The sequence below is a fragment of the Paralichthys olivaceus genome, chromosome 13, assembly GCF_024713975.1.
Source record: "Paralichthys olivaceus isolate ysfri-2021 chromosome 13, ASM2471397v2, whole genome shotgun sequence".
NCBI lineage: Eukaryota > Metazoa > Chordata > Actinopteri > Pleuronectiformes > Paralichthyidae > Paralichthys > Paralichthys olivaceus.
This window is the reverse complement of record NC_091105.1, coordinates 7,003,921-7,018,469: the sequence shown is the minus strand read 5'-3', so window position 1 is coordinate 7,018,469 and position 14,549 is coordinate 7,003,921. Positions and strand designations below refer to the sequence as shown.

The following is a 14,549-nucleotide window of genomic DNA, read 5'->3' as shown; positions in this document are numbered from 1 at the left end:
GTCAGACTGTTGACACGGCTCGGCTGAGTCAAACCTCCCACTGAGCACAATGGACACGGAGCTCCATCGTTTGAATATAAATGATTTGCGGAGCAATTAGTCATATGGCGAAGCAAGGAGTGGAATGTGATTGCCTTGAAGAGAGTACCAGCTTGCTGGGCTTCCCAAACTAGTATTTACCAATTTGCATCAGTATTTGCATTTTCTCTCTCCCTAGCAAAGTGTCGGCCATTGGGAGGATTTAGAGAAAAATATGACATCAATATTGACACATAATAACGGAGCAGGCAATGAGTGCCGATAAAGATGGTGGGGCTATATGTGAATTAATATATAATTAACTGCAGGGTATCGCAGTGTCTCTGAGCTCAGGAAAACACCTTCAGAAGGCAGAAAATTTTGTGAGACAAACAGATGGCGGCTGCCATAACAGGAGTTGCTGACTTGACGGCTTTGGGCCAAAATAAATGTCTTTATCTGCAACTGAGCATGTCATAAGATTATAGTGTGTGTGTGTGTGTGTGTGTGTGTGTGTGTGTGTGTGTACACGTACAATAGCTGGGCACTGGGTTTGCATATGCCAGGGTTGGCATATTGCAATTAAGCTACTTTGACATCATCTGATCCCACCAACTTCATCCAAATTTAATTCTACCCTCGATTTTAATCTCTTTTAATGAAATACTCAAAGTCTACATATTCATCACACCAGGGGAAACAGAAAGACACAGTGGATATTGAACTGAAGACAGAAAGCAACCAAGATGGGATTAAGACAAAAGGGGACTCAAATACTCTGTGGAACTGAGAAAAAAATCTTGACAATTACCACTAATTGCAGTCATTATTGCTCCCATTCTCTGCATCAATATTGTGATTCATATCGGGGGGCATCAGGGCATGCCACCGCCATCCCAATTATTTTTCTAATGGCTGTTATTACTCATCACCCTGGCAACTGGGCAAGGCCGCCATTGTTTTAAACAGAGTTAATTGTAACAGTTCTGCCGTGCATCCTGACAAAGTCATGGTGGCATCTGTGGGTGTGATTAGTGACCCATCAGTCACATCCCACAGGAAGTGTCCTTCGAGGGAGAGAGCACGACTCCAGTCAGAGTAAGTGGTCAAACATTTGTCCCCGGGAAAAACTACTTTGCACTTCTCTGTCCATTTGCACAAACACTTCCAAAGACAGTGGTCCCCCTTTGAGGGAGATTAGCTGCAAAGGCATCATAGTAAAAGTGCAAAGAAAAGCAACAGAGAAAAAAATAAAAATAAAGAAATTGCTCGCAAGCGGGACAAGTGGCATCCGCTGTCGCCTGCTGAGAGACGCCACCAAGAAACACCTGCTGGCTGCGGGTGGATGATCAATCTGGGCGAAGCAAACAGCGATAGCAGGGAGTTAGGAAGTGATGGTTTGGGTATAATAATGCAGCTGGCGGGGGCTGGACGAAATATGACGCATATTCTTCTACTCCCGCTCATAACACAGCTGGGTACGGCACTTTAGTTTGGCTGTGGGTTTTATAGGCTGCCGTTCACATCAAGGCCGTGTGCCTCTGATCACCAGCTCCGTACAGTGCAGAGAGGGGCTGAGAGGGAGGGGGAGGAAATCAACCCCTGTGACAGAGGTATTAATCTGGGCCCCATTAAAATCTGGGCCCATAATAAAATACTCCACAAACGCGGAATTATATTAAGAGAGAATGCTGAGACCAATCGATACCGTGGCAGTGCCCTGACAGTTATGATCAAAACATAAATAAAACAGGAGGGGGCAACGAAAACAACCACTTCCCTCTTCAACCAAGCGGGGGCAGTATTTCATAGCAGTGAATTAGTGGCTCCTTCTTGAGACCCCCCCCCCCGGTCAGGCCCCGAGAAAAGCCTTTATTTACTGTGCCAATAGAGATCCAAGCAGGGCCATCATTTCAAAATACATAAACAAATAAATTAATAATAGCCGTGCAAATTCATAAGACAAGGCTGTTCAGGGGGCCCGTCCTAATGGTCCCACAATGGGGATGACTTATAATCGAGGGAGGCGAGAGGCAATGAAGGGAGGGAGTTAAAAGAGGCTGGGTTTGGGAGGCAGCCAGGTGGACCGCTGGCTCACCCTTGGTCACGGTAAATTCTAGAAAGTGCCTCAGAGGTGCAGGGTTAGCGGGCTGAATTACCGCCACACTGCGCCTGCCTCTCTTCCTCCCTCCCCGGGCGTAGAGAGGAAGCGATGGGATAAAGACGAGTCACATAAGAGATGAGCTGTCTCCATTTGCCCCCAAACAAGCCCCCATGTATCCTTGACGCCGTACCATCACTGTCCCCCGATTCATTATCTCTCATTATCTTTCAGTTGGACGCGGGCCAGGAGATTGTGTTTTCTTTTGCACGCCGGCCACGTTTGTACAAGGGGATCGATGCTGGGGACTACAATGCACAAGCCCTTATGTTATTGCTGCTTTAATTGGAACAATAACAAGAGCTCATATAGCTCACACTCTTCTGGGGTCATCCACTGGCAACTTCTCCATCTCCTCCCATCTGGGTGTACAATTTTCCCACTATCCCCTCCGGAGCCTGTGAGACGGGCCGGTTTCCATGCTATGTATGCAAATGAAGTTTGTGTGTGTGTGAGCGTGCACGTGTGTGTGCACTGTCTTGCTCCAGGTTAATCACACTTTTGCAGTTTTACTGACTCCATGAAATACCCGACTTTGAGGTTGTTCTCCTCTATACCTCCCCGTGCAGACCCACAACTCCCTTTTTTTTTCTTTTCTTCCCTGTCTAAAAATTATCACTCCATCTCTCTCCGGGAGCCAGAACACTGCCAATCAAATCCAGTGCAAAGAAAAAAAAATTTGCTCCCTCTATAAATAATACATAATCCTTTACAAATCTCGCTCTCGTCTCTCTCATTACCTTCGTTCTGTCACTTTCTCCAGTCCTCCTTTTCTTCCCTCTCCTCCTTCCCTCTCATTTTCTTTCTCTCGTTTTCACTAAGTCCACAACTCAGGATTCTGTTCTCCTGCAGCCTTGGTGTAATCTCATTCTCGCCATCTCCCTCTTACTCTTCTTATTCAAACCCACAGTCCCTCCATCCCTCTCCACCCCACCTTCCGTCTGATCTTATCCTCGATGCCTCCTCCTTTCATCGGTCCCCTCTCCTTTTTTTCCTCCCTCTTTTTGCTCTTATCTTTTATTGCATCGTTCATCATGCATCTTCCTCATCAGAGACGTCCTAAAGATCCCTTCTCCTCTCCTCTTCTTTCAGAGGCCTCAGGAGAACTCTTACATCTCTCCGTCTCTATCCCCTGTTAGCTGCCCTCTCCTCACTCCTGTCCTTCCATCTTTTCCTTTCTTACCCCCCTCCCTTGCAACAGCTTCCTTCCAAGCCGCAATACTCTTTCATTCCCCTTGCAATCTCACTCTCATTCTTCCTCTTTTTTTGTGACTCAGTGGGAATCTTTTCCTGCCTCTCAGCCACTTCTATCTCCACACTCTCCTTCGCTAAATGTGATTTGTTCTGCAGCTCAAGTCTGCGGCATAATCACGCTGTTTTTATAGAGCGCTGGCAGAGTGGAAGAGAGGGAGCAAGGGAGACACAAGGAAAAAAGTGAGTGGGGCGAATGAGAAAAAGAGGACAAAACAAACGAGCGGAGTGGAGGACTCAGAATCTCCTTTTTTTCGTCCCTCTTTCATCTTCTCCTCTACTTTCGCTTCTTTTAATTGCCTGTCATATAGTTCAGCCCACTTTCTATCCCTCTCTTTCTCTCTCTCTCTCTCTTTCTGTCCATCTCAATCTCTCTCTCTTTGGCAGGAACTTCCAACCTCCATCACCCACTGCTGTGTACTGTGAGCACTGCTAATCAGCAAAATCAGCATAAAAAACATTTCTTTTCACTCTCAACCTCTCATTAGAAACACTTACTTTTGTCTATTTACATATTTCTCATCCTGTTTTTAACTCGCTGACTTTGCACCCCAGTCATGCCTTCTCCATCCTCCGCATAAGAATCTGTTGTCTTCTTCCTCCCATCACCTCCTCCGTTCTTTCCCTCCCCTCCTCTCTGCTCTCTTGCATCGCTCATTTTGACCTTCGTATCTTTTATGTCTCTCCAGCCCATCGGCGTATTTAAATCACCTTATCCCTCTCTTGCCCCATCCCCTCTTTTTTCCCCCCCGTGCTGCACTGCATCTCCCTGAGCGCTCTCCTTTCCTCTTTCTTGTCCACCCATCCTATTACTCTTTCTGCTCTCTTACTCACCTCTTCTTACCCTTCGTCAGCCACCATCTCCCTCGCTCTTTCCTTCTTTTTCTCTTTTTTCCTGTTCTCTGACAGCCAAAGCTGGTTAGCTCTATCTACTGTGCAGCGTTTTATGGCCTGGGTCTGTCACAGCCTCAACAACCCTGCAACAATGGCCACCACACACAACCCAACAGCGGCTTAAAGGAAATTTACAGGGCTATTACGCAACGGCTACCACACTAGAGATTCACCACAGCCAAAAGCACTGGTCTTAAAACCCCTTCAAAATCCACCATATGGCAGCCGTCCCTTTGGTGTGTATCTGCTGCTGTGCACGCAGCAAGTGTGTGAGACGCTGACAAAAGTGTGAGGAAATACACATGTGTGTATGCATGCATTTAAAATCAAGTGTGTGTTTTTGTGAAATAGTGTTAAACGTGCACAAGAGAGTGTGTGTGTGTGTGTGTGTGTGTGTGTGTGCATTCAAGGCCCATGCAACACAAAACTGCCCAACTGGCATTAATTACATGACAACACTGTGCCAAGTCACAAACCCATTTGTTCTCTGCATCCCCTACTCCCCTTAATGTCACCCCCATCCCAAGTCCCCCCACAACATCCGACAAAACACAATGTCCTTCTGTTGATCTAATATGCAAAAAAGAAAAACAGAGAAAAACACAACACCACTGAATTGAGATTTTGGCTGACACAGAGGAGAAGGTACTGTGCGCAGTGGTACTACGCTTGTTTACCAATGAGCAGCAGGGAAATAGCATCTCCCTGCATTAGATACATAATAATAACGACAGGAGGTATTAATAGCAACTAGCAAGTCTGCCAGTGATCCCGCTCCACTTCATGCACTACTTTTTCTCAACATCTCTGGTGACTGTCTTTCAAATCTCGACCTTGTGCAGCTCTTTTCCAGGCCTTGTCTCTCGTTTAATCTTTGTACCGCTCTCCTGCAACTGCCTGCCTTTCTTGCACACACACAACACACACACACACACACACACACACACAGATATGCACACACACACAGAGTTGTTGTTCTCCGTCTCGCTGTGTCTCCCCCTCTTCTGCTGCCTAACTCTCTCAGTACTAGTTCCTATCTGGTTTAGTCCTTCTCTCTCTCTCTCTACATGCAGCATATTGGTCTCTCACTCTGCTCTCTCCCCAGACATTCTCTTTTCATTCAACATCCTCTCCATTCGACTCACTATATCTCTCCCACTCTGGGGTCCAACTTTTTATTAGGCTCTTCAGAAAACCGAGGAAAAAAAAGGCTTCAGCCAGTCCTCTATCTATCTTTTCTTTCTTTCTCTTTCCAGTCGAGACTGTTTCCCTTTAAGTCCTTTGGTCCGACCGTCTCTTCTCTTCCTCTGCTTGGTTCCTCATTCCCCGGTCTTTTCACCTCGTGGGTATACACTCCAGTGTTCATATTCTCCCTATTCTTAATCTTAATTACCCATTCTAACATAATTACCGGCATTTTGAGCAATTCATCTGAAGCTCTCATTTCTCGATTCGTCCTTTTGTCGTTCACTGGCCACTGCATTGAATCTCTCCCTGTATCAGGTTACATCAATTAGTATCACATTCACAATTGTGACTCTTTTTTTCCTGTAATAGAAGCATCACACTACAGGGTTTAGGGGTCAAATCTGCAGGGAATTTAAAGAAGAACAACACTAAATTGCCACATCCAAGGATACAATTTGAAATTAGTGTGTGCATGTGACCATTATCTGCGTGTGAGTTTTCCTGTAGACCAGTAGTATGCACCTCATTTAGTCTTTATGTCTCATTTATTCTGTATGTATGTGTATGAGCGTGCATGTGTGCAGGACTTACGAGTGATACAGAGCAGGATCAGGACCAGGCAGCGCAGGGCCAGAGAGAAAGGAGCCGGGAGGGGGTCAGAGCTTCGGACAGGCTTCATTGTGTATTGAGAAGCTCTATGTGTATGTGTGAACGTGTGTGTGGATGTGCACGCTTGATCAATGGTTCCTCTGTGACCCTGCCTGCACTGCTATAGATAAACAAGTCCACACACACTCTGCAATTAGTTTTTTTGCAAAGCTGCAGGCACGTGTGCGCGCTAACCGCTGCGCTTTACTTCAGTGCAATCAGACAGAAGTTGTTGTTTGAGGACGACACTTTATGAAAGGACTCTTATGTGCTGCATTGCATCACAGCACATGCAAACAAACTGCTTCAGCCAAGGCTTGCACGCTGGATTGCTCACCGAGCTGCTGATTTAGACGCCACATCACAATGCACCCAGAAATGAGCTCAGAGCGACAGAAAGTTCCAAACTTGACTTTGGCACCTTGTTTAGAAAGAACTTACGACACGGTGCAGCGTCTTAAATCTATACGGCGCCGGAGTTTTGCAGCTACAAAGCAGTGCGGGAGCTCAGTCCCATCAAAGCAAAATGACAGGGAGGCAAACACTGCAAGGCGAGATATTTTCTACCTCAGCCCTGTAAGCCTCAGAGGAACAAAGCCAGAGACCTCAGGATCAATAAACCAGAAAAACCAATACCAAGTTTAACCAAAGCATACCTGCAATTCCATGTTCTTTAACAGCGAGGGTTTTCAATTATGGTGGCCATGAAATCAACCAAATGAGGGACAAGTTAATTAGCTGATCACCCACAGTGTTTAAACCAGCTCCCAGCTCCAGTCATCCTCACAAACTAACCACAACATATAGACTGCTTGTCTCCTGCAGGTCAAACCACACTGCTCAAAGGAACAGGAGCGATCAATTAAACTATATTTCCTTCAGAAAGGCTGGGAAACAGACTTATCAAGTAAGGCAAGTTTAAATCTACTGATGTTGACTGAAATGCTAACTTTTGAAATCCAGCTACCTACATTGCCGTGCCCTTGAGGATGGAGGAATCTAGGGCAACGATGTTCATCTTCAACAGATTGTATTTTAATGAGACCAAGCGAGGTTTCCAGCACTTCTCACATCGACTCACAGGCAGGTGGAAGTCAATGTGCCTTTGAGCTATGACCAAACAGGGCAGGCCTCAGGAGAGACAGAGACACCATCTCACTGCAACTCATCTGCAGATAGCTGAGGTTAAATAAAATCCATTGAGCCTAAGTGCCGCTCTATAGAGACACAGAGTGGAAGCGCTTGCTCTGTGTAGTGTAACCAACGTGAAAAGCTTTGAGCACACTGCAGCGATGCGCTTCAGTTTTGTGATATTACACTTTTTGCTCGGCTATTTTACCCCAGAGACGTGAACACTATCCTCACAAGGTATCCACCATTATTCGCTTGAATGCCAGAACTCTTCCGATATGCTATCATGTATACACTGCAGCGTAAGTGGACAGTGATTTTACATGGTAATTTTAGACTTCTCAGAATAATCACAGGCTATCAGACGGAATAATCGTGCGGCATCAACCTGCCTAACGCTTCCTTTCCAACATGCTCCACTGGGCACAGTCAGCGCCTGGTTGCACTCCCGACACACACTCAGCGATACACACTGATCCAAGAGCCTGCTACCTTTAAGGTTCCGCTGATTGTCGGGACCTAATGCGTCATCCGCCTCTTAGAGTTAAATCTCCAGTGTGTTTGTGTGTGCGAGTACACGTGTTATATGTGTGCTCTGTAACGCCGAGATTAAGTGTGACGCGCCACACCTCACTGAATGCTATCTGATGGAATAAAGTGTGGGTGTCATCCTTAGATTACTACACACTGCCCGCGCTCTCACTCTCCGTGCCTCTGCAGAAACAATGAGCTCCAGCGGCGACGGCCCTGACACTTCTGGCAAAGCCGAAAGCAGATCAAGCCCAATCTTCCCCACGGCTCTGACTTCACCCGTCAACTGGCTGACGCTGAGAAAATTACTCTGTGTTGGTGTGCACCAGCAGCTCAGGTCTGGCAGGTCTGGGGCCTGGCAGCAGACGGACGGAAAACAAAGTGTCTTTTTTTTTTTTTACACGTTCCAACTGATCTCCTCAAATTGTGTTTAGTTTATCCGCTCTGCCTTCTTTGTCTCTCTCATCCTCTTTCAATCCTCCAGTCAATCCACAGCAGCTAGTTAGTTCCCACAAATTTGTCGTCCTCTTGCTTCACGTCTTTCCTGTTGATCTATGAAAATTGCTATAATCCCAATGTGGTATCACTGTTGATTACATCCATCTGTCTATCTGCTTTCTGTCTTCCATTTATATAACCCTGGCCTCCCTCCCCTCGCTTAGACTGTGTGTGTGTCAGTGTGGGATCAGTGTCTGCATATTTTGCATACTATTTTGTGAAGGTTACAGATGTGTGTGTGTGTGGATGGAAGCATTGACAATGGTCGCCTTTCAGGTCAACAAACAGTGGCAGCGTGTGTGTGTGAATGTGCTCGACTGTCCAGTGTTGACCGAAGCAGGGTGTACATTTGTCTGTCTGTTTGGCCCTTTCACTATCTACGAGCCATTGCTTTATCCATGCAGGCGCACACACAGGCATCATAGTGTCTCTTTATGTTAAATGGACATTTTTAAGGCTGCAGGGATGTGCGCGGCTGTCTGCTGACAAGCTCTGTGCACATGTTTGTGTGTGGCATTTGTAATCCGAAGCGGATGCAGATAAAGCAGAAATAAATGTGACTGTGAGTTATGCTGATGTGAACCTGGCTCAGGAAGGAGGCATCTGCTCAATATTTTTATACAGTATCACTGCTAACAGAGAGTCCGACCTGTCAGCGTATTTACCATCAACACATGAATAATGCAGCTCCTTTGTTCACGCTCACTGCAACATGTATCATTAATGTTATTGGCAATAAAACTGGCAAAACAAAACCAATGGTTGGCGCTAACTACACTCGACTCCTTGTCTGTGACTTTCATTGTCCTGTAAAACGTGAAAGGCAACAGAGTTTCGACATTATAATAGCACCTCTACTTGTCCTTAATTAACTGATCGTAAAGTATCAGCTCTAATCTGCCACAGGGTGTATTTACAAACATCTTTACGCATTCAATTTGAAACACGCTGTTCCCTATTATCAAGTCAAATAAAATCAAATTTATTTATGAACCGCTTTTAACAAAATAGGGTCATCACAAAGTGCTTCATGGAGAAAAAAAAAGGACGTAATTACAGACAAAAAGAAAACATTGCAATTCACCGCACGACATCCTACAGTGTGTGTTTCTCTGAGTTTGCAAAGTCCCCGTGTGGGCAAACCCCGATGGGTGTATTTGTTTTTGTCGCAGTGTGTGCGGAAGAAAGAGAGGTAATGGTAAATTGTGTCCCCTATCCCCCCATCCTCTTTTTTTTCTCTCCCTCTCCCTCTCTCGTCCAAATCAAATTTTTAATGGGCTTCATTGGTGCCACCGTGGAATAAGTGTTGCCAAAGCACTTAAGGGGCTTAAGTCAGCGGCGTGCTGAAAATATTAAGCACTCAAACAGCCTTACAAGGATCCCTGCCTGCTTAAGTATGCCGAGGAGGTCGTGCCAGCATTTAATACCAATGGTATTAAAGCACCCCGACAAGAGAGGGGAACAGAAATATAGATATATACAGTATGCACTGCAACCGGGGATAGATGGACAGATAGATGTTGGCAGGAAGAAGCGCTGGTGGGGGTAAGCAAGACTTGATGGAGGGACAAAAGGGGGAAGAGTAATAGTGAGGTGGAGAAAGGAAGGAAATACTGTAGAAAGACGAGGAAGGAAAGTGAAAAGAAGTAGGGAGAAAGTTGGAGAGAGGTAAAGGAGGAGAGAGGAGGAGATAAAAAAAAGCAGTGTAGAGGAGGAGAGATGTGAGGGAATCAGGCCAAGGTGTGGGAGGTAAGGGTTGATGGGATGGCTGTGAACCAGCATCAGAAGGCTAATGCAGAGATTCTATCGGGAGGCTTATCCAAGATTAAATTTCTCTTTGTCCTTAAGGCGCTTCTTGGGTGAGCGGAAGTGTCGAATTTATTTCACGTCTCCCTCGAGGTTGAGCGGTAGAGTGGGTTTGGGAGCATGTACATCAGCCCATGTGTGTTTGTGTGCGTGTTACATGTATAAGCATCTGTGTAGGTGTGAATCTTTAGGGTTTAATAGTCGGATAGTGTGAAGGAGGGCATCTGTTCCTCAAAGGTAAACATAAACCAAATGAATGTCTCCCCATGGGGGTTTCAACACAAGTGAGTATTAGCATGCACGCAACCTCATACATATAGATATTCATGAATATAGATTGTGTGTATACTGTACATATTTCAAAGAGCATTCTTAAGTTTTCTGTTCTTTTTATTGTAATGTTTGTTTTAACGGAGTTGCCACAGAGGCCTACATGAGTAGAGACGCTTATCACTAACAGGAAAGTATTATCTGAGCAGCCCTGATTGAGAATTCTCCTCTGGGAGTAAACAATATTATTTACAACTACAGTTTAAGATACTGCAAAACCACATGCCTCTTTAAATGTTTAACTCCTGTGAGGGGAAAACCAGATATACCAAATTATCAGTCATTTTCTCATAAACTAAAAGGCGTATATTGACCCGGGTCTGAGAACATTCACCTCAGGGTCGTGTTCAGCCCCTCCCTGCCCCTCCAATCCTCTCGTTTTTCAGATTTCTTGTTCGTCTGACTGACTCGGTGTTAATAGCCGGCCTAGAGCCATGCACCAGCTAATCCAACTGGGTTTGCTCTGAAGTCTCTAATTAAAAAATAGTCGCAGCTCCTCGATCTATGGACACTATCAGTGACTGCAGTTTCTGGAGGCACGGCTCAGGCTACTTCCTGCTCACCTCACGCTCCTGGGGCGAAGGGATCAATGCGGCCCAATCATTTGGGTGCATTTCAAGCCACACCGGCGTCTAACTTCACACAATTTAGGATTACATAGATTCTTTATTTTTTCACCATCGGCTGATAGAGGAGCCTGGCAAATAAATAAAAGCAATATGTTTCCCATCACGACAGACTAACAAGAATACAAAGCACATATTAGGATATGAATCACTGTTTGAAATTACATGGTTTGAGTGCTTTGTTTTTATGTGCTGCTACTTTGCCTCACCTTTCTTTTATATATCTACAACAAACGAGGAGATTAAACTCCTTTTCTGGCAAACAACAGACTTGGCACTGGTTTTACAGAGGGGAAGGGAGGACACAAAGGCGCTGTGGTAACTATTGTAGTCATCCTATTATTAGTCTTATCTCATCATGCATTTACCATGCATCAACTGCGCATTAAAGGGGACAATTTTAGCTGTTTCTTTTTGAGTCTGGCAAAGAACTGAGCGTGCACTTTAGAACAAAACACTCTCAAGTGACAAACTGCAAGAACTGAGGATGGAAAATGCTATTGATGGCTGCATCTACCGAAAGTCGCTGCGTCAGTACTCTCCTCTCGTTTCATTCACATGCGTTGAATTCACTTAATCAGGTGGATCAGAACCTTTCTCACATGCTTTCATCCTGAAGACGAGAAACTTTCCTGACTTGGGGCTGTACATCAGTGTGTGCCAGATTTTGCAATTTATCCCCGTGATGAATTCTAGGGAATCTCGCTCTTCAATGCCAATGCGCACAAAAGCTCAAAGACTCTCAGGTCAAAAATATTGAAAAGAGATTTTTTTTTACAACTTTCTTGCACAAAGAGAAGCCAAATTGGCACAAGTAAGCATCTTGCTATCCAAGTGCAAGATCATATTTATACTCTTAGATTATATTCTCGTACTGTGATATATGAATAAGGAGGCCTGACATCCTTAAACCTTGACTACAGTTCAAGTGAAATTGTGCATTTTGGAACACACTGATGCCTTATTTATTAATATATTCTATCAATAAAAAAATATATAATATTCTATCAATAAAACAAGGAAACTGCTGCAAAGTAATCACTACAAATGCAACGTCTCCCCGTACAAATACAGCTTTCACCGTCATTGCATTTCTTTTGTTTTCCTGATAAAATCCACTCCCTCAAGTGGGATTAATAATTCATGATGAACTTCAGGCAAGTTAAGACTATTATTAATAATGTTGTGGTGTTGGTTTAACAGTGAAAAGGTCAATGGCAACTTGAAGCATGAGGTGAGATGCACTAACTCACAAAAAGTTAACGCAACAATTGTTTAAATGGTGAATGAAAAGCTGCTTCAGAGGAGGCAACTGCTTTTCAATTGTTAATAACTGTATGATTCAATGTAGCCAAAAGTTTTCTGGGTTGAAGAGAACTGGTGGATACGAGCTGTTAGGGAACCATTTCATTTTTAATATTTAATATTTTTATTCGCAGGCCAAAAAATGAAATTATTGAACACATATATCACTGAGAGATGCTTGTTTTCGCTGTTTTAGCCAAAATTAGTAGCTCAAACAGTCCCTAACCTTAGGGAGAGAAAACAATTTGTCCCTTGTACCAAACTCTGCACTAATCCAACGCATGGAAATGGCAAGTTGGGTTGTGTTTGTTATGTCTTGACCTTTGACTTTTAACCACCAAATTCAAATCAGGTCACCCTTGAGTCCAAGTGAGTGTTTGTCCCAAATTTGAAGAAATTCCCTTGAGGCATTCCTGAGATAATGTATTCAAGAGCATAGAACCGACGGACAGCGGAACACATAATTCTTCAGGCCACTGGCTGTCGTCAGCACTGAGGCATAAAAATCGTATCTGTCAGAAAACTGTGAAAGCTGCTTGTTGGGGACCAAAAACTCTGCGCTAGAGCGTTTACTTTATCCTGGCAAAGTTGTCTCAGCAACTTCAGCTGCATTTTTCTAGCTGTAATGATGCTGGAGATTGTCTGTTTTCAACACCACGAGTCTGTCTCTGCAAACCACAAACACTGTCTGGCCTTTTACTTCAACAAAAACACTTACTTTTCCATTTCTCTCAACATTCCACATCTGCTTTCATTTTCTTGATTCTTGTCAGCCATGACACGTAACTGCAAAGTCTGATTCGTTCACCCTGATCTTGAACTAACAGGCATACAGCCAGAAGGGATCTCCCTGAAAGGCATGTTGGTTTACTGTTTTATATTTGCTGAAAGATTAATTGCAATAATGAGATAATTTTTTTGTCTGTTGGCTGTATGAGGCCAGAGGTTACCCACCCCTGTGTTAGAGGATACAGGCCAGCAAGGCGAGAGGCTTTTTTAACAAAGGCATCCCGGCCCGTGTTGTATCCATGCATGCATTAAGAGAATACACACTCTTCTCAGAAAACACACACAGTTAAAGTATGAGAAGGTATTAGTGACATATTTTATGCATAACCATGAAGGCCCCCCCATTGGGATGCAACAGAACACTAAGCTCAGTCATCCCTTATTCAGTAAGATAAATGCAAACAGCGTTACCTGCCAAATCGAGAACGTACTGCCGGGGCTTCCTAACAAGTGTTTCTGTGTGCGCTGTAAGCCACATGCTACACAGCTACCTGCTGGGAGTAACACTCATTATCCATGTGGCATCATACCTCCCAGTGACAGGCTTCAACTCTCTGCTCACTGTTTTCCCCGCTGCAGTGCATGTGTCAGTCTCTTCTCCTTTTTGTTCCCAGTGTGTGCGCTAACATTTGCATGTAGCGGCGTGTGTGAAAATTCTCCTTTGTTCCCTGAAGTGTGTACGTGTGACAGATGGGTTGTCACTGTGCCTATATGTGCACGCCTGAGTTCACCATCTTGCTCTGTACTTTCCAGGTATATGTGTGTGATGTGTTATTGATGTGCAAATCATCCTGTCGAGGCCGCAGCTTATGATGTTTAATTTTTGTGCACTGTGCAGGATGATACTAGTTTACGTGTATTCCGCTGTGTGTGCATGTGTAGCTTAAAGCAGGGTCTGATGGCTAAGCACTGCTGGGGCATAGCACGGGCAATTGAAATCGAGAAGCTATATGCCACCTTGCCAGGGGGTACGCCGCCAACCGCCTTGCCCCAATTCTGCCACTTCACGAACGCCTAACAAAGGGATAATTTCTCCCTTGCATGATATAATCTTTCCTTTCACCCATTGCTTCAATGGAACCCTTTATGGCTTTTTATCACATCTCTCCTTCGCTCCCTCCCTCCATCTCTGTCGTTCTCACTCTGTCTGTTGCTTTCTCGACCCCTCCCCGCCCGCTTCTCTCCCTGCTTGCCCTCTGCCACCATTTCTTTTTTCCACTCCTTTTCTTGCTCAACTCGTCTCTCACTCTGACCTTACAGAAGGTCTGTGCACTGAAGTCACTCTTGCTACCCTTTCTCTCTCTCTCTCACACTTTCCCCCTCTCTTTCTCGTGCTCTCTAGAGGAAAATCACACACTCATCAGTTTGCCGGC

At 44.8% G+C, this 14,549-nt stretch overlaps 1 protein-coding gene across 6 annotated transcripts in view; it reads right to left on the bottom strand.

Annotated features, from left to right (window-relative positions):
• Positions 1 to 14,549, bottom strand: part of cadm4 (cell adhesion molecule 4) — a 140,117-nt gene that overhangs the window by 29,885 nt on the left and 95,683 nt on the right. For 4 of the 6 annotated variants that reach the window (XM_020093466.2, XM_020093463.2, XM_020093467.2 and 1 more), the window contains exon 1: positions 6,104 to 6,328. The exons of the other annotated variants lie outside the window; for them this stretch is intronic. In XM_020093466.2, the coding sequence (XP_019949025.1) occupies positions 6,104 to 6,191 (88 nt within the window). In that variant the 5' untranslated portion in view covers positions 6,192 to 6,328. Of the gene's footprint in view, positions 1 to 6,103; positions 6,329 to 14,549 lie in introns of those variants that run through there. 6 annotated transcript variants of the gene reach the window in all.